Source organism: Vicia villosa, linkage group LG4 (genome assembly GCF_029867415.1).
Source record: "Vicia villosa cultivar HV-30 ecotype Madison, WI linkage group LG4, Vvil1.0, whole genome shotgun sequence".
NCBI classification, from domain to species: domain Eukaryota; kingdom Viridiplantae; phylum Streptophyta; class Magnoliopsida; order Fabales; family Fabaceae; genus Vicia; species Vicia villosa.
The window spans coordinates 101,644,001-101,665,553 of NC_081183.1; the positions used below are offsets into that span (position 1 = coordinate 101,644,001).

The 21,553-nt window shown below is 35.2% G+C and overlaps 1 protein-coding gene across 1 annotated transcript; it reads left to right on the forward strand.

The window, feature by feature from the left end:
* Positions 1 to 6,769: 6,769 nt before the first annotated feature.
* LOC131597581 (stress-response A/B barrel domain-containing protein UP3-like) lies at positions 6,770 to 7,357 on the forward strand. The gene has a single exon (XM_058870271.1). The coding sequence runs from the start codon at positions 6,770 to 6,772 to the stop codon at positions 7,355 to 7,357; it is 588 nt and encodes a 195-aa protein (XP_058726254.1).
* Positions 7,358 to 21,553: the final 14,196 nt, after the last annotated feature.

Sequence of the window (21,553 nt, forward strand, 5' to 3'; positions counted from 1 at the left end):
TGATGAATAGTGTCGTTGGAGGAAGAAATTGGAAACTTCTACAATTTCACAGCTGTAATAATGATACGAGGTTGAGCCATGAAATGTGGAAATCAGTTGGTAGTACATTCCTTAAGATTTCCAACATAATTGTCCATTTTAAGGAACATTTTATTTTGCCGCTTGAATCTACTATCTTCGAGAATATTCTTTCAATAATTAGTCTCTACATCATTGGCTTCGTATTTGAGATGATTTATAGCTTGATCAGAGTTCAAAGCCTTGAAGATTAGACTTCAGAGTCTAGTGAAAATGAGGCTTGAGTTATCAGAGTAAGTCTGGATTGATTGTTGCAGAGGTATTGTCTTGGTTATCTAGATGATTTAATATCAAAAGAACACTTCTTTATTTTTTAACTTTATTTTAGAATGTGTTTACATCCAGAGTCCAAAGTCTCTTTGTCCAGAGTCCAGAGTCTGCTTTCATTATCTTAAAATTTTGCATACTTGATGAAATTATTAGTGTACAAAATTATTCTCTATACTTTGTTATCATTAAAACTTAAGGATTATATATGTAGAACCAAAATTCTCTCTCTCTCTCTCTCTCTCTCTCTCTCTCTCTCTCTCTCTTGCATTTAAATTTCGTAGTATTTTGCAAGTCTAGGTTTTCAATTCTTAAAGTAGTTTATCGTTTATTCAATTGGTAGCAATTTATTGCTTAAGATTAGGTTTTGTTATGATTGGCACCTAATCGAGATTTCATGGTGATTAAAATATGAGAAACTTGTTGAGTTTAGAACTCGCACATTTATTCATTGTATAATCACTTCTCGTGAAACATACAATTGGTATCAATTGAATACTTTATGTATCATCATTAGATCATTTGTGATATTTGAAAATTGATTAAGAGCTTACGTGAAACAATTTTTAAAAAAAAATATAATTTACTTTATTTCACTTTAAACATTTCTGCGCGCAACTTTGAAACCTTCGATAATTCATTTTTGAAAATTTGGTTGAAGCTTATTTAAAAAAAAATTTATTCACTCCCCTCTAAATTGTCTTCTCACACCATATTCTCAACCAACAACACATGCTCAAGATTTTCTCTCTGCTATTCCTATTTATGGTCTAGGCCAACATATGACCTTGGTAGAGTGTCGTACAATTCTTAAATACTGACTTTTGATCCCCTTATTTCCTGTTGATGAGGTTTTCCCTGTTTTCTACAAGGTATGATTGGATACTTTTGGAGAACACACCATTCATTGTAAGGAGCTTCCAGGATTTAAATACCGACATGATTTTATTAGAGATGTCTTATTTGATATATTTAAAAGTGTCGGAGCATCTGTGAAGAAAAAGACACCTGTGAATTTCTTAACTGACCCATATGAAGGGAGATCGACACTTAGGCCAGGAGATGTTCTGGTGTACGGGTGGGAGGGAGGGAAACATGCATGAAAAGACTTGACCGAGTTTTCCACCGATGACTGAGGACCGGAGGTTTTACTGCTAGGCAGACAACTCTTAAAGTCGCTTCAAGTAAAGTGGTAAAACATGAGAAAGCGTGTTTCGACAATCAACATGTTTTTATACCATTTTCCTTTGATACTTTTGATTTTCTGACACAAAAAGCAGTTTATCTTTTACAGAAAATGTGAAGGTTCATACTTAACAATATTGTGTCTCACAGGATAATAAATGTAATTTTTAAAAGAATTGATTTTGCTATTTAAAATAGAAAAGCGACACAATTCATTGTTCATTTGCATGTTATTTCAGTATAATCATGATAATATTAATTATGTGAAAAAAGACTTGTAAATAAGTATAGAAATTAGAGTCAATGACTGAATGAAGCCAGATCTGCTTCAAATCTAGGAAGTGGGTAAAAAATGGTCACAAAATTGATTGGAAGAGAGGAATGGAAGAGTCAAGTTGATTTTCCTACAAGTAAAAAGATAACCGCCTCAACCCATGTGAATACACATGTGCAGAACGTGGAAGCAAAATGAAATAAAATATCTAATATGGACCACCGACCAACATAAAAATGTGGACACTAAAAACCATGAACAAAATTCAACTATATAAGACTCAAACACATTCCTGTAAAAAGAATACACTCTTTTTCTTCTTCAATTCTTTACTTTTTTGATCTCTATCACTGTATCACAATTCATCACCATGCCGAGTCTAAGAACTTGTCCATCTCTTTCCATCCCATTCTCACCATCCAAACAACCAATAAACCTCTGTCCATCCTTAAAACCCTTACCCTACCACCAATCTCCACCGTCCAAATCCGGAACTTCAATCAAAATATCTTCATCTTCCACATCTCACTCCCAAGGAATAGAACATATAGTTCTCATAAAAGTCAAAGAAAACACAGAATCCTCAAAAGTGAATGATAGGAAGTTAATCCTACCAAGACTATCAATTTAGGGTTCAACAATAAAAAGAGAAAGACATTAAAATAAACTAAGGAAATAGAGATAAAAATAACTTTGATTTCTTTGATTGATTCTCCAATGTCTTAATGAGACTACAATATATAATGCTTTTAATGGATAATAAACTTAAAAGTCCAAATACAAAAGGATCCCAATAACACTAAAAATAAAAGACTTAATAAATTAATATTCTAACTTAATTTATCTCTCACTCATTTGTTTAACTCCAATTTTACTCTCTATCATTACTCACCCTTTTAAAAACAACCTTGTCCTCAAGGTTGTATAGAGAAAAAATTTGTTGATGGAATATTTTTCCCTTAAGTAAACACACCATAAACAAAAGACCACAAAACTTGTCCAAGCTTCCAAGCATGAGTGAGATATATCTAAATAATTAAAACAACACACAATACCAATAAGGCTGACAGTGAATTTTCTCTTCCTTCACGATTGAATAGGGAGGTGTAGAGGACTTTATTGCACCAGGAGAAAGCATAAAAAGCAAATTCCAATTGAAAAACAACTTAAAATTCACCCTCTTAATAGTAACAAGACAATTCCAATTGTTAATACACTTTAACAAACTGCTTGTGAGAACAAGATGAAGGGTGAATTTTTTCCCTTCTGCATTACAAATGGTATGCCTAGCATTAGTTCCACCCTGAAATAGAGAAACAATTTCTAAATGTTGAGATAATATGTCAACTATCTTTCCCTTAATTTCACCAGTAACCACAACAATTGTTTCCTTATACCACCACCTTGCTTGTGTTGTCTTTCTTAAGATGTGTAACCTTGAGCAACCTTTAACAGTATTGTAGAGCATAACTATGGAGCAATACGAATCAGCTTCATCAAAAGAGAACAAAAGAAAGTATTCAATGTTCCTGTGGAATGAATTGGTAATGCTCATTGTGTCTTCCGTCAATGTCAAGCCATATCCAACACGGCAATGTCGCGGGTGGCGTGGTTCAGGGTCAAAAACCAGAGTAGCAGTTAGTAGTAGATTTTCAAAGTTCAGACAAAATTTCTTAACTACAACAAGAATCCTTCTATTCATACTGGACTGGAGGATGATAGCTAAAGAATTTAATGTCACTTGAATAAACAGACCAACATGAGAACAAGCAAAAATGACACACAACTTTGTGATCTTATCAGGAAGTATGCTTTATCATATCATTTCATTGAGCAATTTAAGAGTCTCTCGAGGCTGATTACTTTCAGCATAACGAAATATCATTTCACTCCAACACACCAAGTCATTTCCAATCATATGGTTAAATATGAAAAAAGCATCCTTAAACATTGCAAGTCTTGCAAAACCATAAAGCATTTCAGTTGAAACAAATAAATATGTGGAAGAAAGCCTGACTGATATTTCCTCAAACTTGAAGGCATGGTAACATAAACCACCTGGAGCAATATAACTTTCATACTGATATAGGAAAAGTTTATTGGCATATGGAGACATAGATGAACCAACAGTGGGAAAAAAAATGAGCTCAAGCCAAATTCTACTAGATAGAGAACAACTTTGACAAAAATCAAAATTAGGAAACAAAATAACAGTTCCATTATAAAGCCCAACAATGATTACCTCTAGGCCCTTCCAGTGAATTATGTTCTTGATCTTTTTCTCTATAAGGCCGATCCCTTCGAGAACATTTGTTATATCATATATCCTCCTCTTTTGCACCTCAAAAGAGTTGTCATATCGACATGGACCAGCAGGGGTGAGACTATTTCCTGAAGGAGAACCACTATTTGGGCCAGGGGTTTGAGTTCCAAATCTGTTGCATTTTGTCATCCTAGAGGATTTGCCTCTCTTCCCTGTCTTTCTAGATACAGGCGTCTGAGAAGGACTACTGGCTGGTTCAGTGGATTCAGGAGTCATCCTAACACCTGAATCAGCTTCAAAACCAGCTACTTCACTTTTCAACTTCAATGGAGGAGTATTAACGATGATAGCTTCAATTTCCTGGTCGAGATTTCTCCGGTGGTCAAGGTTGAAATCGGAGTTCCAAGTTTTCGCAAATGAAGAACCGAAATTGGGGAAAGAATTAGGGAGTGAATGAATCGGTTGAAAATCGTAGCTAGGAACAATATCGTCACTTTTGATTTTGTAATTGTGAGTGAATGATGAATCAATTTCTTCGTGTTGTTGTTCATCATTATCATCATCATCTTCAAACAGACACGATAACCACCTCGAACTGCGATTTCGGCAGTCTAAAAGTTTCACCAACGCTTCAGGTGTCTTGCATTTGTTCCCGTGCGTTTGTATGTGCATCCGGAGATTCGTGTCGCTGTTTACGGTGATTTCTGGTAAACAACCGCTAGTCTTCCAAACTATAGAATATACTTTGGTTACTCGCAGGATCGACTAGATTGATCCTAGGACATAGTGAAAAAGTTTTTCATTTGTGATAAATTGGTTCATATTTGTTAGTTATTTGGCTTCGATATAAAAATAAATAGACAAAATGTAAAGACTAACAATCACCTTGTTGTACACGTAAATACAACTCTGGCGAAGGATGAAACAAAGATAAACTTGCAAGAAACTTAGAATATAGGAATGTAAATTGCAGAAAGTAAATACATCGAAGTAAATTTAAACGAAAGATAAAGTTGCAAGAATGTAAATGACTGGAATGTAACGAAAGATAGAAAATATTGAAAAGATACTTGCATAAAGATGAATACAAACGTATTTAAAATGGTGGTGCCATACGTACATTTCTCAGCGAACTCGTTCTCTTAACACTTGATACTTGAGTAATTTTGTGAGTGATTTGTACAAAATGAACACCCCGGATCTTGATATTAAGATCCTTATTTATACTAATTTCGACCCTAACGGTCCTACACTAATGAAATGCCACGTTGTTCACATGCATACGCTTCGAATCCTTGGGGCGCCATCTGTCCTTGTTCGGTTATACAGACTATTTCGAAATTCAAATCCTCCCGCCTGAATCCTCTTTCAATACGTGGCAACGTGATCAAAACCGAGAATGGTACGAAAACACGCCAAGCTTCAGTACCCTTCGTATTTCGCAAAAAACGCTTAAGTCTTAAAGACGATTTGCTTCGAATTAGCTCCAATTCCCATTATCTTTATTTCAACTTAAACAACATCCTCGAATCATGGCCATCAGGAGCCATTTTTATTCTCAGAAATGGTCATCAAAAACCATTCTTCTTCGAACTCTCATCCTTCAAAGAATATTTTCTCCAAACGAAATCCTCAGCTAACAGTCGCGCTTGAAACCTTTCCTGCAAATCTCACAGAAATGGAGATGTTCCACGAGCAGTTCCACGGAGTCCAGCTCCACGATTTCGTGATCTTTGTTGTAGTCATCCACCGTGAGGTCGTTGTTGTCAGGAGGTTCGATTTTTGAATTGAGCATCTGTGGTTCTGGTGAAATGGTTGGTAATGCCTTCGAAAATCTTGTCGGAGTTTTTGGTTCAGAAACTCTCTTTTCTTTTCTGTTTATAGATCTTCTTTTTCCTCTTTTGTGTTTGTCAATTTTAACCGATAATAAGGAGGAGAATATTAACTTAGATAACCTACATGATTTCTTTTTCACTGGTGAAATTTCTGGATAGTGAGATTGATATGTTGCTTCTGGGTAGTAGCTACCCATATAGGTAGAATTGTTGAGTGTTTGTTGTTGGGTGAATGGTGGATGTGAGGTCAAAGGTTGTTCTGTTGTGTGGTGTGTGTGTGGTTCATGAATACTGTTATAGTAATTTGAATAAACATGTGAATGAGATGGATAAATATAAGAATGATGTGGTGAATATCCATGATGTGGATACAAATTTGGTGATGATAATCCAACATGAGTGTAATAAGGTGTAAAGATTTCCCATGGGAAAGATGGAAATGAGGTTGTGGTAGGAGTTGTGAAAGAGGGGTTTGTGGGATAGTTTGGAGGAATACTCCATGGATGATATGATGGTGTATGAGAAGGGTGATCCATATAAGGATTTGAGTACATGGATGAAAGCACCAATTGATAGGAAGCTAATCCTACCAAGACTATCAATTTAGGGTTCAACAATAAAAAGAGAAAGACATTAAAATCAACAGGAAATAGAGATAAAAATAACTTTGATTTCTTTGATTGATTCTCTAATGTCTCAATGAGACTACAATATATAATGCTTTTAATGGATAATAAACTTAAAAGCCTAAATACGAAAGGAGCCCAATAACACTAAAAATAAAAGACTTACTAAATTAATATTCTAACTTAATTTATCTCTCACTCATTTGTTTAAATCCAATTTTACTCTCTATCAGTGAACACCATGATCAACGAGATGCAATCCTTAGTCACACTTGAACAAGTTCGTCACCTTACTCTAGGACCAATCCTAACCAACAACGAAAGTATCTCAACAACGATACCTATTTCGGATCTTCGTTATACTCACTTGTTCCATAGTCGTTATGATTCTGAAGAGGATCTACAAACATATAATGTCCACTCTAAACATATAAATACGGTTAGAGGCTTTATTTTTCCTATCTGCGATGATCTTTTAGTCGTGGACTGGATAGGCGGAGAGGTTGCTCTCCCACCACAGCCTTCGCCCGGTATTGCATTCCGGGTGAGTTTCTTGAAACTCAAGGAAGAGAATGAGAAGGACGGTGAAGTTAAGGAAGAGGTTTTTTGGGCTATTCGAGGTATTAAGGAGAGTAAGGGAGAAGTTAGTTATGTGTCTTATGGTGAAAATATATCTTCGGCGAGGGCGAATGGGTTCTCGATAGCTTCACTTGTGGTTTTTTCGGGACGGGAGGAGTTGGAGAGTGTGGATGCTGGTGAGGGTTTGGTTAAGGTTAAGGAGCATTTAGAAAGTGTGGTGGTGGTTGATTATCTGGTTCCTTTGAATTAATACTGTATAGTTCTGTTTGATGATGATGTTATTGGATTTTTGTGTTTGAATGTTATTTGCAATGGTACAAGTCCAATGATGCAGTGTTTGTGGTCTTGTTAGATATTGCTAGTTTGAATGTTGCTCACAAAGGCATCTAGTATTGGACGGTCCTTTTTTAGTTGCGATTTCATTGTAATTGTAATGTCTGATCAACTTATCAATAAAACAATGGATTATAGTTCAATGAAATCTGAGACTTTTAAGCACCCCACACTCCAGCATTAAAATGATTATATATCTCTCTTTAAATAAAGAAAATGTCGAATTTGATTGACTTTTGTAAACATTTCAAAATCTTCTATAAAATTTTGAGTTTCTTTAAATTTAAACAATATTTGTAAATCTATATTTTTTTCTGCATTTCTACAGATGTTTTAATAGTTTTACATAAATTTGGTATAAATGAATGAATTATTTACATTTATAACAAATAAATAATAAAACTGATATAAAATTTTTAAAGTTTTCTCGTACTTTTGGATAACTCTGGTATATAATATTGTAATGGCTAAAATCGAATTTATAGAAAAACTTGCACTACTAAAAATACTCTGTCTTCCTTGCAAATTTACCTGCGGATTTGAGCGAAATTTCCACAGGAAACATATTTCCTGCGATTTTTCCTGTCGTTTCTGGTCTCCAGCTAAAACCTTCGTGGGTAATATTTTCAACAGGAAGTTCCGCAGGTAAATCCGCAAGAAATATTCAGCACGTAAATCCGCAGCAAATTTAAATCCACAGGTTCACAAATTAAATAATTTTTTATTTTAATGAATTTTTGAAACATTATAAATTATATATTAAAATAACTATAAAATAAAATTATAATTTAAAATGTTTTAGAATTTAAATTAGACAAATTCAAATTCATTGAACAAGTTACTATAAAATCTACTATAAAGTTGGTAACAAGTACTAACTTACATAGTCACATTACTAAAAATGACTCAAAAAACAAAGCTATTATTAATCATTTATGAACGGAATTAAAAAGATAAAATAATCTAAATTACAGCCAACTCAAAAAGAAAAAAGTACAAATCAAAAGAAAAAGATGATCTCACTTCATAAAGGTTCTTGATAGAAAAAGTTGGTCGACAACACAGTTGAAGCTTGGGTACTTCTAAAATGGTGAAGTACCAGTATCGCGTACGCACCTGTACTGGGTACACGTGTCGTACTCGTGGTATTTTATTTTTTCTTATTAATTTTAAGTGAAATTTATGTATTTTACTTTCGTTGTTATTGTATCTTAACATTATTTTGATCTTTTAAAATTTTTATAGTGATATTTTGTTATGAACCTTACAATTTAGTTATCTGCTCATACATTTTTATAGAAAAATCTTATTTTTTCTAAACATATTCATTTCTTGATTTTTTTTAAAATGTCGTATCCCGTACCGATACTAGTACCTACATCGGGTACCGTACTCGTACCTATGCATCATAGGGGTTACATCGGGTATTTAGAAAAACATGATATAAATGTATGGAAAGAGACAGTAGTAATATTCTTAAAAATGTAGTGTATGTTTCTTAGAGAGACAAAAAGGAAGAGATGGTAGCAATATTCTAAGATTAATTGAGAGGATCTATTATTTCTCCTATTGAAAGATCTGCTCACGATATAGATGATGTTCGTGATGGTCTTCTGTGTATTGAGGAAATATATTAGCTCCCTGTAGTTCTCATCGTTGGAGGATAGAAGAGATTCAAGGACCACATACTCGCCATCTTAGAGGCGGTAGAGGGGTGCACCGTAAGCGATGATGATGAAGAACATGTTGAGGTGCCAGATCATGTTGATGCAAAGGCACGTGGTGAGGTGTCTGACCAACAATGTTTCTTGAGCACAATACTTATGACGATCATTAAGGCCCGCAATAGAGGAGGTCACATAGGGAACCAAGGAGGGTCTTCTAACCTGATAGTACATACATGGTACTATGATCATGTTACCTTCCGAATATATCATGGAGAAGTATACATATTTTAATTAATTTGATGTTATGTATTAGTTGTTAATTAAAATAATTGAAATTTTATGCTTTAATTTTATATGACCATATCCTCTTGAAGGTCCCCTTACCCATGGATTGAAACTGAAGATATTCTTAGGGCTACAAATGCTTGAGAACATCATGAGTTATTTTAGATGTTGTTGGTGTGTTACCTCTAGTGCATTATTCAATCACCATGCTTGACACTCCTATATTATCTTCTTTTGTGAAAGATGACATAATAAGACATCTTTACTCGATCTTCCATTCTAGGATATGAAAATCACCATGGATGATGTGTGTAGCATCTTCGAAGATAATATAGGTGGCTAGCTTTCTAAGTTCTTATAGATTAGGATCCTTGAAACTATACTTGTGGGTATTCCTTCTTCTAGGTTCCAAAATCTCTAAATTTGTGAAGTTTGGAAACAAAAATTCTTAGTTCCTTGAAACTCAAATGAAAAATGATCTCTTTTTTGGATGCATGAATACATGGATGTAAGAATGCAACAACCACAATCAAGATCACACACAATATTACATTCAAGGTTCAAAGGTTCGACGTCACGAGTATGGAGTCATGGGTCTAACCAACCACAAGGTGTGTACTAAGGTGTTTTTGTACCTGTAGAACAGGTTCTAACAAAGTTCCCAGGGTCTACATTTCATCTTTCGGATATTAGCGGTTTAAACAACTTCTCGCCAACCCATAATATTTTCAAGAGAAACTTGCCTGAGTGTAGTATCGCGTTACAACTAAATCAGGTCTACACCCAAATAGCTTATGCACTACATCTTAATAAGGCCAAAATGGGTAAAGGGGTTCTATGTCCTTAGCTTCTCGTGTTCTTAGGCTGAAAATGACAGTGCTTTCACAATTAACTTGTTCAGCATCACCAATTTCAAGGAGACATCCACTGAGTTGGGGGATCTCAAGTCAGCTTATTAAGGATTAACTCCACATAAACCAAAATGACTATACCATCATCCTATCTTAATGTACACTAAAGTCCGGGTATAAGACTTATCTCACACAGGGGATATCAAGCTCTTTATCACCAAGCACCCAAAAAGAGACAAAAGTGCAAAAGCACACAATAACAGATAATATGTAATAATATACACAGATAAACGAAAATAGGCTTAACCCACTTAGAGGACTACTCCCTAGTGAAGTTGTCAATTTTCTGTAGCGGTGAAAAATTGAGATTAAAGCCATTGGATTGACTTGACTTATTATTTTAGTGAAAGTTGTCACCGCGCTTTGTTATTTTCAAAGGAAAAGGGAAAGAGTGAAATAAAACCCAAAGAAGTTTTTAAATAAAAACTAATAAAAAGCAGAGATCTTAGGTACGATGGTTAATTATGTAAGGGGAAGGTATTATAACTATAACGCCCCGATTATTTGATTATTTATTTAATTAAATAGTATTATTATTATTATTTTCATTATTATCGGTCAATAATTTTATTTGTGGCGAATTAGTCTATTATACCGGTGGAATATTGTTAGAAATAGTATTTTAACTCATTTTGAGTTAATGAGCTTATTGGGTCTATTTTGGCTAAGTGAAGAATAATAATGTGGTGTTAATTCTTAGGCCTAATGTTATATTAAGAATAGGTTTTAGTGTTATTAAGAGATTAAGGGAGTGTAGAGATATCATAGAAGAGAAGTCATTTTGGAAGAGAGGAGGTTAGGTCTTGAAGAGGAGAAACAAGCTTAGAGAGATTCCAATCCAAGTGCCAGGATTTGTAGAGTTTTCTTCAATCCAAACAAGGTAAGGGTGGGGTTCTCTTCCTATAATGGGGCCTATGAGCAATTGTATGTTGGGGATTAGGGACTTAGGTTGTTGCAATTGCTTGTGTTAATTGATTACTTGAAGTATAATTTTTCCCATGAAATCAATTGAATCTAAGCTGATGCGTTCCTAAATTACTGTCCAATGAAATGGCTTCTGTGTTATAACTTTATCGTATGGAAAACCTAGAAATGGAACTAAGATGAATGAGTTCCTCTTTACCGAGATGGCCGCCTCAAACCTATATTTTCATTTCCATAAATCTTTCATTTCCATAAATCTATTACTGAAACTTAATAAGCTTGGTATTAGATAGAGATGATCATGTCATGTTAATAGTGCTATGAGGTGCACACCCTGGGCATAACATCTTGGAGACGTACACCCCATGCATTGGAGGGGGCCGTCTCAAGCTACCAATGTTCCTCCATTGTTTTATATTCTTGTATGGAAAATTGGTATTTACAACCTGTTCCCAGTAGCATGAGATGCTTGCCCCAAAGTTGTTGAAATCCCTTGTTTTCCTTTATGGGATGCTGGTCTTATGTTGGGGATGACCGTCCCACTCTAGCAACTATAATATTTATTGATTAGATGATGAGGGAGTGAGACGCAGGCCTCACCTTTGGTATGATGGTCGCCCTTGCTCTGTTCCCATTTGTTTTGTTTTTCTTTTTTTTGTTGTTACTTGTATAATCCTGGACATGTGTTACAGAATCAGGATAAGAGTAGTTTTGGTAAAGAAATTATATAAGTCAGCAATAACTTAATAGAAAACAGAAACAGTAGCAGCTTGCATGTTTATGAATGGAGCGGCATGTTTAGTAGCAGTAGCAAATGAAATAATGTAGTAGCAGAAATTAGTATCCTTAATTAACAGAAAATGTTTAAATTATCCGATGAATGTGTAACCGGAAAATAATTGAATTGTGTCCGATTAACCGGTATTGAGTTGTGATTATATCTTATGGATTGTTGTGAATATCTTTGTGATTATTTGTTAATGGTATCGACCTTTGATTATGTGAATCATCGAAATTGTTCCGTTGTTTATGTGAGGTTGTTGGAATATGTGTGAAGTGTTATTACCTTTAACAATCAATAATAATTGTGATATAGGCGTATGCCTTGTGACGAATATTTTGTGAAGTAAATGATTTTGATGATGATGTTGTGTGATGTCCGGTTCATTGAGTCGCATACATTTGCTTATATATATTGTGACGGTCTGGATTGGCAAATTAGTGATGAAGGCTTATGCCTTGTGCCTCTGAATTGGGCAATTGGTGACGGGGGCTGAAGCTCTGATTGGTACCACATGCATATGCATGAGTCATGTCCCACGTGTCTTATGTGATTCATAGTTGTGACATTTTGTGACTATATTGTGATTGTATTTTTGTGGCTTGTTAAATGATGGAAGTATGTGAAGTTGTGGGTTAATGATTTTATGAATAGTATGATGATATCAATACTTGAGAATGTGATTAACAAATTATGTCTAGTTTCTGATTTACAATTTCTCATGCGCTCAATTATATAAATTGATATCTCACCCTTTCTTTGTTTCGCGGTTCCCTTTATATTGGTAACGTGCATGTAATCCACATTGAGGGAGAGATTAACCGAGTTGGTCTTGAGTCATTGTCACTCTAATACATAGCACTCGGGGGGACGTGTAATACCCTAATTTTGACCCCCCCTGAGATGTCATATCTTCAGGCTTCTCATCAGATCAAAACAGATACTCAGAGCAGCCACTTATTCATCTAGAGCTCAATCGAGGGTGTTCAAAAACTAAAGAACTCAGGCAAAGGATCAATCAATAGAAGAATTAGTCTCTAATATAATCATGGGACCTAAAAGCTTCATTTTTATTCAGCTATGATTGATTAGACACCCAGTCATCTGAACTCAGGTTTACTCAAGTCACCAGACTAGAGTTTTGAGCCTATCAAGGACTATAATCAGGGATCACATTTGGGAAACCCTAAAAATCCCCAAGGTGTCTATCAAAGGCTTCAATCATATTCAAATGATCCATATAACAACATCCATTGGGCATTAAACCTCAATTCAAGATCCATAGTCATCAATTTCATCTGGTCAACAATTAGGGTTTTTTACCTAATTCACCTGGACAGTTGACTTTTAATCAGGACATGTTTCAAAACTCAAAACATGTTTCAAGAACTTCTATTACCTCAACATAGTCCATTCATGTCATTCATTTGAGGAGGAGAACTTGGTTCATCACAAAAGTCCAAAATCTCACTTCATTTGAAAAAGTCAATTGTATAGAATCACCTTTGACTTTTAGGGTTTTTAGTCAAACCATGACTTTTAAGGATCAATATCATCAATATATGGTTCCTAAAGTCATTTTACCAAAGAAATTCAAGAAAATTCACCAAGGATCAAAAAGTCGAGAATTAGGGTTTTTAAGGGCATTGTGGGAACTCAAAATTTCACCTACACAACTCAAAAAACTTCCAACATGAAAGTTGTAGATTTTACAAAATAAAACAACATCTTACATAGCAACTTTTTTCAAAAGATCAACCATTTGAGAGATTTAGGTTTTGGAAGTTATAGGCCTTAAAAAACTTAGAAATTTTTCTAAGTGTTTTTGACCTAGTTTTCTTCAAACTTTAGGCTCATTTTTCACAATTTTCCCAAATTATTATGAAGAAACTCCAAACTAATGATTTGAAGTAGATGTTTAGGGCTTTCCAAATTATGCTCAACCTTCTCCAAATTCATTTTGATCTAGGAGTTATGCTTGTTCAAAGTTGGCCTCATGAAGTGAAATTATAGGTCATGCATCATTTTGGAACTTTGCAATTTTGTGAATATAGCCTCACTTATGGATGTTACACGACCCATAACACATCTGCAAACATGCCATGCATTCATTCTCACCATGGCATAAGAATTGAAGAAGATTCCCAAAACAAGAACATGTGATTATGTAATGATTACATTTTGAGAATTTATGGCAAATTGATGAATCATCAAAGGAATCTTCCCACCAACCAATTAGAGCTCATTATGCATTAGAAATGTTCCCTAAGATTAGATGGAATCAATGGATAGGGAGCTAGCTCGAAAACGCAGTGATCACATTTTGGATATTCCTTGAATTTCTTCATGGCCAAGAAACCAAACTCACTTCACTAAGCAAGCTCACTATGTGCAATTGCTCTGAAACATTTGCCTATAAATACAAGTTCATTCCTCAGTATTAGACACCAAAGCAACTCAATTCCTTGCTTTCTCTTTCTCTCTCTCATGCTTATGGTTTTTCAAAGTTCTTTGGCAAGAAGAATCGTTTTCTTCAAACCAGAGCTCTTCTTTGGAAAGTAAGCATTCGAACATCTCAAGGGGGTTCATTTGAGGTGATCCAAGCACCTGGATCACTTCTATAATTGGAGAAACACCGTTGTTGCTTTCCTTTTGGAGCTCGTGCAGTTGGAGGTCCATAGAGCAATTCAGAAGGTGTCAAGCCAAGCTAAGTATCCGAACACGTTCCTTAGGGTGTGGTGAAGCTATTCAGATGGCTGCAGCTCATCTGTAACTACAGATTCATCAACCTCCATGTTCACTTGGAGCTCAAATCGAAGGGGTCGGGTGGAGCAATTCTGAGGTATTCAAGTCACAATAAGTATTCAGTTAGCATCACTGAGTCCCAATGAAGCTTTTAGGATCACTCACACAAGCTCAGGTGTTTTCTATTAAGCCCACGACCTCCATTTTCAGAGGTATTTTTTCAAACTCCAACTCAATAATTCAAGTACTCTTTCTTGTATATCTCGATACCAGTTTGTTCATTATCATCAGAAGATTGAAAACCCTCTATCATCATTCATTTATTCATCTTATGCATCATTTAATTTAAAAATTAGGTTTTATGTGTTCTTCGTGTTTTCTGGAAAATTAGATAGTTATAGCTAATATAAATAAATGTTAGTTACATATTTGAAATCGTGAGAGAATTTAGAGCAAGTCTGCTCTTTACATCTTTGCAAATGGTTGAGAATTGAGAGAGTTCAGAAATTCAAAAATGAGAAAGCTTGAGGTTGAAGATGACAATGGTGGTGGCGCGCAGAAATTCAAATCCAGGGTTTGTGTTTATTTTATTTTGAGTGGAAGTTGTTTTATAAACGACTAAATCGTTATAGCCCAGTGGTAAAGAGAGTTTGTGTGTTGTGCGTGCCCAAGGTCTGGGGTCCGAATCCCCCTCGCCCCACACCTTTTGATTTTATTTCTTTTTTGTTGCTCTATGCACTAGACAACACATACATTGCAATGAAATCCCCTCTATAACACCATGCGCGCGTTGGCTGGTTGGTGTGTGTTTTAATGGTTGGCTGCAAGGGCGTGGGTTCAAACCATGGTAAGGCCAAAACATTTTTTTATCACTTTTCCTTTTCATTTTCTTCACAACATCACACAATTAATTCACTTATCGAACTAATTCACTTTAACTTCATTTTTCACACACTTGTTAATTAATATACCTATTTTATAAATAGCCCAAAAAATCACAAAAATATTATTTATTTGATATATATTTTCTAGGTTTAAAATAACATATTTTTAAATATTCTAAAAAATACTTTAAATATAGTTCTCTCTCGATTTTCAAAACCTAATGCCATGTAAATATTTTTGTGATAAAACCCTCATCATGTAGGTCTTAATTAGGTATAGATTTTGTCTAAACCTTAATTAAGTTGACTTTTGTCAATATACAAAACTGTTTTCAACAAACGATCCATTTTTTCTTCAGACAACAAAACCTCGTATCATTTCAAATCATTTTCAACTGTTTTTATAACCAGTACTATAAAGTACTGGGCCTCTAACAGAGTGTAAGTCCCAACACCTTTTTTCTTTTCATAGTTTGTTTAACAAAACTGTATTTACAAAATCTTCTTTCGGTTTTCAAAATATTCTTCTGGTATTTGAAGGGCATTATTCCCGGTGAAACTCTTCAGATACCTATGTGACCTTTGTCCATCTTCACTTCTTCTGTTTTCAAAAACCTTTAACTATTTATCATAAATAATCAACTGTCATCAATCAATTGTTGGTAAGGCTTTGTACATACTTCTTCAAAGGCCTCCACTTCATCCAGGTTAGGCTTTACAAGCTTTCAATTTACAATTTTTTATTTAAATTACTGTCAAATATAGAACTGTTTATATATTGTTTAGAACTACGTCTGAGTGTAAATCCCAGGACAGTGAAACTATATATATTATAGGAATATGGCCTAGGATTGAGAATGTCTTCCTGGTGAAGGCTCTTTCCTAATTAGAAATCTTTAGTTAAAACCCTCAAGATGAATTATTCCCGGTGAAACATCTTGAAAAAGCCTTAGAACCCAAAATAGGATACATCCACCCAAAGAGGAATTATTCCCGGTGAAACCTCTTACCCACTTGCTTAGAGCCAAAATAAGTTCAAAACCACATAGCTTTCTCTTGTGCTATAACAAGGACCCTCGATGACCCTCGATTAGCCTCCTCTTGGGCTTTGTACAAGGACCCACAGGCTTCTTAAAAGCATTCCCAGCTTCCTCTTGAGCTTGTATACAAAGACCCATCAGGTTTCTTATAAACATAGGAACAGGTCTTTAGTTACCTTTTAGCCTATCCTGGTGAGTTTCTTCAATTTTTAACCAGACTAACAAGCAAAGTTTGTCTCAATCTCATATTGAGTACACCTTTTGGAATGAGAGACATGGACAGTCTCTGTCACCCTTATCTTCATCAATCTTTCTTAGCAGAGTCTAGGATCCATATTTGTTTATCCTCAGCAAGAGTCAGCCTTAATCTTGGGCTTTAAAACAAGAAGTCTCAATTAGATAATCTTTCTGCCATCATTACAAAACCCCTGGAAAGGGTTAGCCTCCAACCTCAGTTAATAAAAAGAACAAAATTCCCTGGAAAGGGTTAGCCTCCAATCACTCCTTCATTTGAACAAATCCCCTGGAAAGGGTTAGCCTCCAAAATTTATTCTTCCAAAAGATAATTTCCCCAGCTAAGTAAAACCCCTGGAAAGGGTTAGCCTCCAAAAGTCAGTCTTTTAATAGATAAATCCTCTAGCAGAGTAAAACTTCCCCGGTGATTCCTTCATTATTAAGTAGCCACAACCTTAGGCTTTGTACAAGGCAGATAAACCACATTTCCTGTGTCAAAGATTCCTAATCTCAAGGATCTTTTACCCATAGAGTCATCCATACTTAGTTTCTTTAAGAGTCAGCCACAACCTGGGGCTTTGTACAAGGCAAAAAATAATGTTTTCCCTAGCCAGAGTAGCCACAACCTTGGGCTTCATACAAGGCACAAAATAGAGTCATCCATAGTCTTAAAAGTTCAGTTTCCTCAGCAGTCAGCCACAACCTTGGGCTTCATATAAGACACAAAATAGAGTCTCCCTAAGTTGAGTCAGCCACAATTCTGGGCTTTGTACAGAACACCAAATAAAACCCATAAAATAAACACACTCCAGCTAGAGTCAGCCTCAATTCTGGGCTTTGTACAGAACACAAAAACTCCTTAGTTAAATTCTCCCCAGTAGAGTTATCTCTCAATAAAACAATAAATCAATCAAAAGCCTCAAGTTTGGGCCTCAGTCAAGCCAGCTAAAAAATCAAATCTCTCAAACAAAAGATAGACATAGCTCATCTTCATAGGTAGATATTTCTCCTATCTCACCACAAACAAACAATCATTTCAAATAATCATCATTTCAAACAAATCATCATTCTCCCATTTAGGACTCGTGAAAGGCATGCTCTGTCAACACACCCAGACTTGTACGACCCTTTCCCTAATTTGGTTGAGAATCTTTTCATTCTAGAGGCACGATGGCTGACATACTTGATCAACCAAGTAGACTCCCCTCTTAATGAAACATCATTTTTTTTTTTATCTTTTTTGTCCCTTTAAAAATGTTTGTGGTGGAATAGTAGAAATACCTCTTTGTAAAGATGATTTCATGTCTCTTTATTGTAAACAGAGATTTAATTTAAGGCTTAAACCTTGAGCTTCAAGCAAGGCACCAAAAATCATTAAAATCCCTAATTAGTTTCCCGAACTACATTAAGCTCTGACTTCCATTAGGGATATGTAGGCATGAGGTTCACAAGGAATTCCAACGAGCTAATAAAATTCCAAAAATAGTCAGTTTGTCTATCTGTCTGTCTTTTTCAAATCAATTCAATTCTCTCTCCTAACAAAAAGGAGAAACTTTCCCAATCAATTAGCATCGAACACAATCACAATGACACAGAGAAGGTTCCCGTAGAGTACTACGGATATGTAGGGTGCTTAAACTCTTCCCTATGTATAACCGACCCCCCAGACTCCAGAGTTTCTAGTCTAGGTGAATCCCCGCACTTAGCAAACTCCTAGGGTTTATTTGAGATCTTTTCCCCTCTCCTACTCGTTAGGATAATTAAAAAGTTTGTGTGATATCGTAGGAAGAACTGAAACAAAATTCATCCCACCACGGGCGCATTCTCCTTCCAAATTTCGTGTGAAGGGTCTAGCGTGTCGTCCTCCCAAGTGAAACAGGGAGGTAAAGAAAACGACACCACAGGACGAACGCGTTGGTTTACTTATTTTTGGATAATTATGTTTTGGCGAATACTTGAGTTGTTTTTTTTAGAATGTCACTTTAAAGTGTGTTTATTGTTGAATTAAGATGCTATGAATAGTTGAACTGGTTGTTGAGTTTCCGTTGCAATATTACGGAAGTTGATTCATGTTAAAGACTATTATCTGATGTTATCGGTTCATCCGTATCTTGTGAATGCTATGTATCCGCTTTATGCGACGAGGTGAATTGTATTTGTAACACCCGGTATTTAGTTAATTATTTAATTATATACATTCAAATTATTTCGAATTTAATTATTGAATTTGTGGAGTGTTGAGAATTATTGACATGGGTTTTTATGATTAATTAGTCGATTAGTTAATTGATTAAGTTGTAGAAATAGTATTGAAGAAATACTAGATTTATTATATGGACTTAATTAAGTGATGGTGGTAGTAAAACGTGGGGTGTGAATGTTAGGCCCAATAGGTTTAATGAAATTAGGTTAAGATAAGGATTAGGCTAATTAGAAGAGAAAAAGTCTTGGGGAATTTGTTATGGGAAGTTGTAGAGAAGAGAGAAAATAGGAGAGAAATTCATTCTCGTTTTTCTTGCAGCAGTCTCACTAAATCGAAGATCCCCGATTCGTTAACCGTTGGATCGTCACCAAATTTTGTGGGTAGGTTCGCAACACCTATATCTAACGTTTGACCGTTGGGATCTTCAAAATAAGGTCTGAGTTGTGAGATATCATCATCGCACTGTAGCTGCAAATTAAGGAAAATTTTCAGCTTTTTATTCGGATGAAAAGAGGCAATGTTTGGGAGCTAAGGCTAGATGGCTTCGATCGGTAGAATTGTAGAATGGACTCCGAATACAAGGTAAGGGGTGGGGTTCTAACTCTATAACCGGACTCATGATGAATGATATGTGGGGGTTAAATTCGTAGGAAATTGTTCCTGATTATTTGTTGTGATTCTGTCGTGTTGATTCGATGAAATTAGTTGTTGTTGTGGTGATAATTGTTGTTGTTTTATGCGAAGTTGAAGGATGTTTCAGTGACGATGTATACCTCTATTTATTAGTATAGCGACGATATAGGCTTATGCCTTGTGACGATGATGTTGTTTGTTGTGTGTGTTTGTTTATATTGGTAGATATCTCACCCTTTCTGAATGATGTTTCCCTACCATGGGAAATTGACAGGTACTCAAGATAGCGATGGAAATTTGAAGTGATTTTATGAAGTCTTTAATTGCTGTTAATCGAGTTGGTGTCTTGCTCTGATACGTAGCACTCGGGGGGATAAAGCGATTGTTTTATTTATTAATTTGTTTGCTGAATTTTTAAGTGAATTATGTTTTAAATTGTAACTTAAAGTTACTGTGCAATGATGCTACGATTTGATTAGAATATTTATGAAGTTTGATGATTCCGCTGCGAGTTAACTATTTAATTTGAAACAAAGTGATTTTTTAATAATGATTTAATTGTCCGTTTTAAGTTACGTGCTATGTATCTATATGAAGGCAATTAAGCCATAATTGTTTTTGAATGACGAATATGTGATACCTCAAATGAATGTTGTTTGCAATTTATACTCTGATTTTTATTATAATTACCGGGTAGATTTGGGGTGTTACATTAGTGGTATCAGAGCAGGTCGGTCCGTCCGGCCAGAGTCGTTTAATTGTTGTTTATCCCTTAGTACGCGACAAGTGTGTATAACACTGTCGGTACTTGTTGCTTTCTGGTTGTTGCAGGAATTAGTTTGAGCGAAGTGGGGGAGAAGCTTTGCTTCTCGGATGTGGTTCAGTTGCAAGTTCGCAAAGAGGATTGTTGTCTTGGTGTTTCGGAAACTGAATTTCGGCGAAAGAATGTGTCTCTCGAGTTATAAAAAGTTTGGAAGTGAGGAGATATGTTAAGAGTTGTTTGGAATATGTTTAAGTTGAAGAAAAATGAGTTTTGGAGTGGAAATTCCGTAAGCAAAACGCAGGAAATTGTTGAATGTTTTGTGAAACTTCAAAAATTCATAACTTGAGTTCTGGACATCCGATTTTAGTCCCGTTTGAAGCGTTGGAAAGCTAACGAGATGAAATTTATTTTAAAAATGGTTTCAGAAGCTGTAATAGACTTATTTATAACAGGATGATGTTGGAAAGAGATGGGATTTGCGGTTATGCTTGTTCTTGGAACTGGACTTGTTTGTTGGTGCCGCACAGGACGCCAGCGTCAAAGTTGAGTGAATTTAAGGAGTAATTAATAGGTTTATTGAAAATAAATTTTAAGAATTAGTGTACCATTTGAGAAGTTTTGGAGATACCGTAAAGAGTGTCGCTGCATGGCGTCGATGTTCCCACTTTCGAATAGCGTTGGAATAGTTTACAAATTAGTAACGGTTACGTTGAAGAAGTACCGGAATGGTCGACATATGTGTAATCGATTTGAGATGTGTTAATGGTTTGTTATGTTGGATGGTTGGACGTGGAGGTGAAGTTGATGATGGTTGTATCGGATAAATTTTCGAGGACGAAAATATTCTAAGTGGGGGAGAGTTGTAACACCCGGTATTTAGTTAATTATTTAATTATATACATTCAAATTATTTCGAATTTAATTATTGAATTTGTGGAGTGTTGAGAATTATTGACATGGGTTTTTATGATTAATTAGTCGATTAATTAATTGATTAAGTTGTAGAAATAGTATTGAAGAAATACTAGATTTATTATATGGAC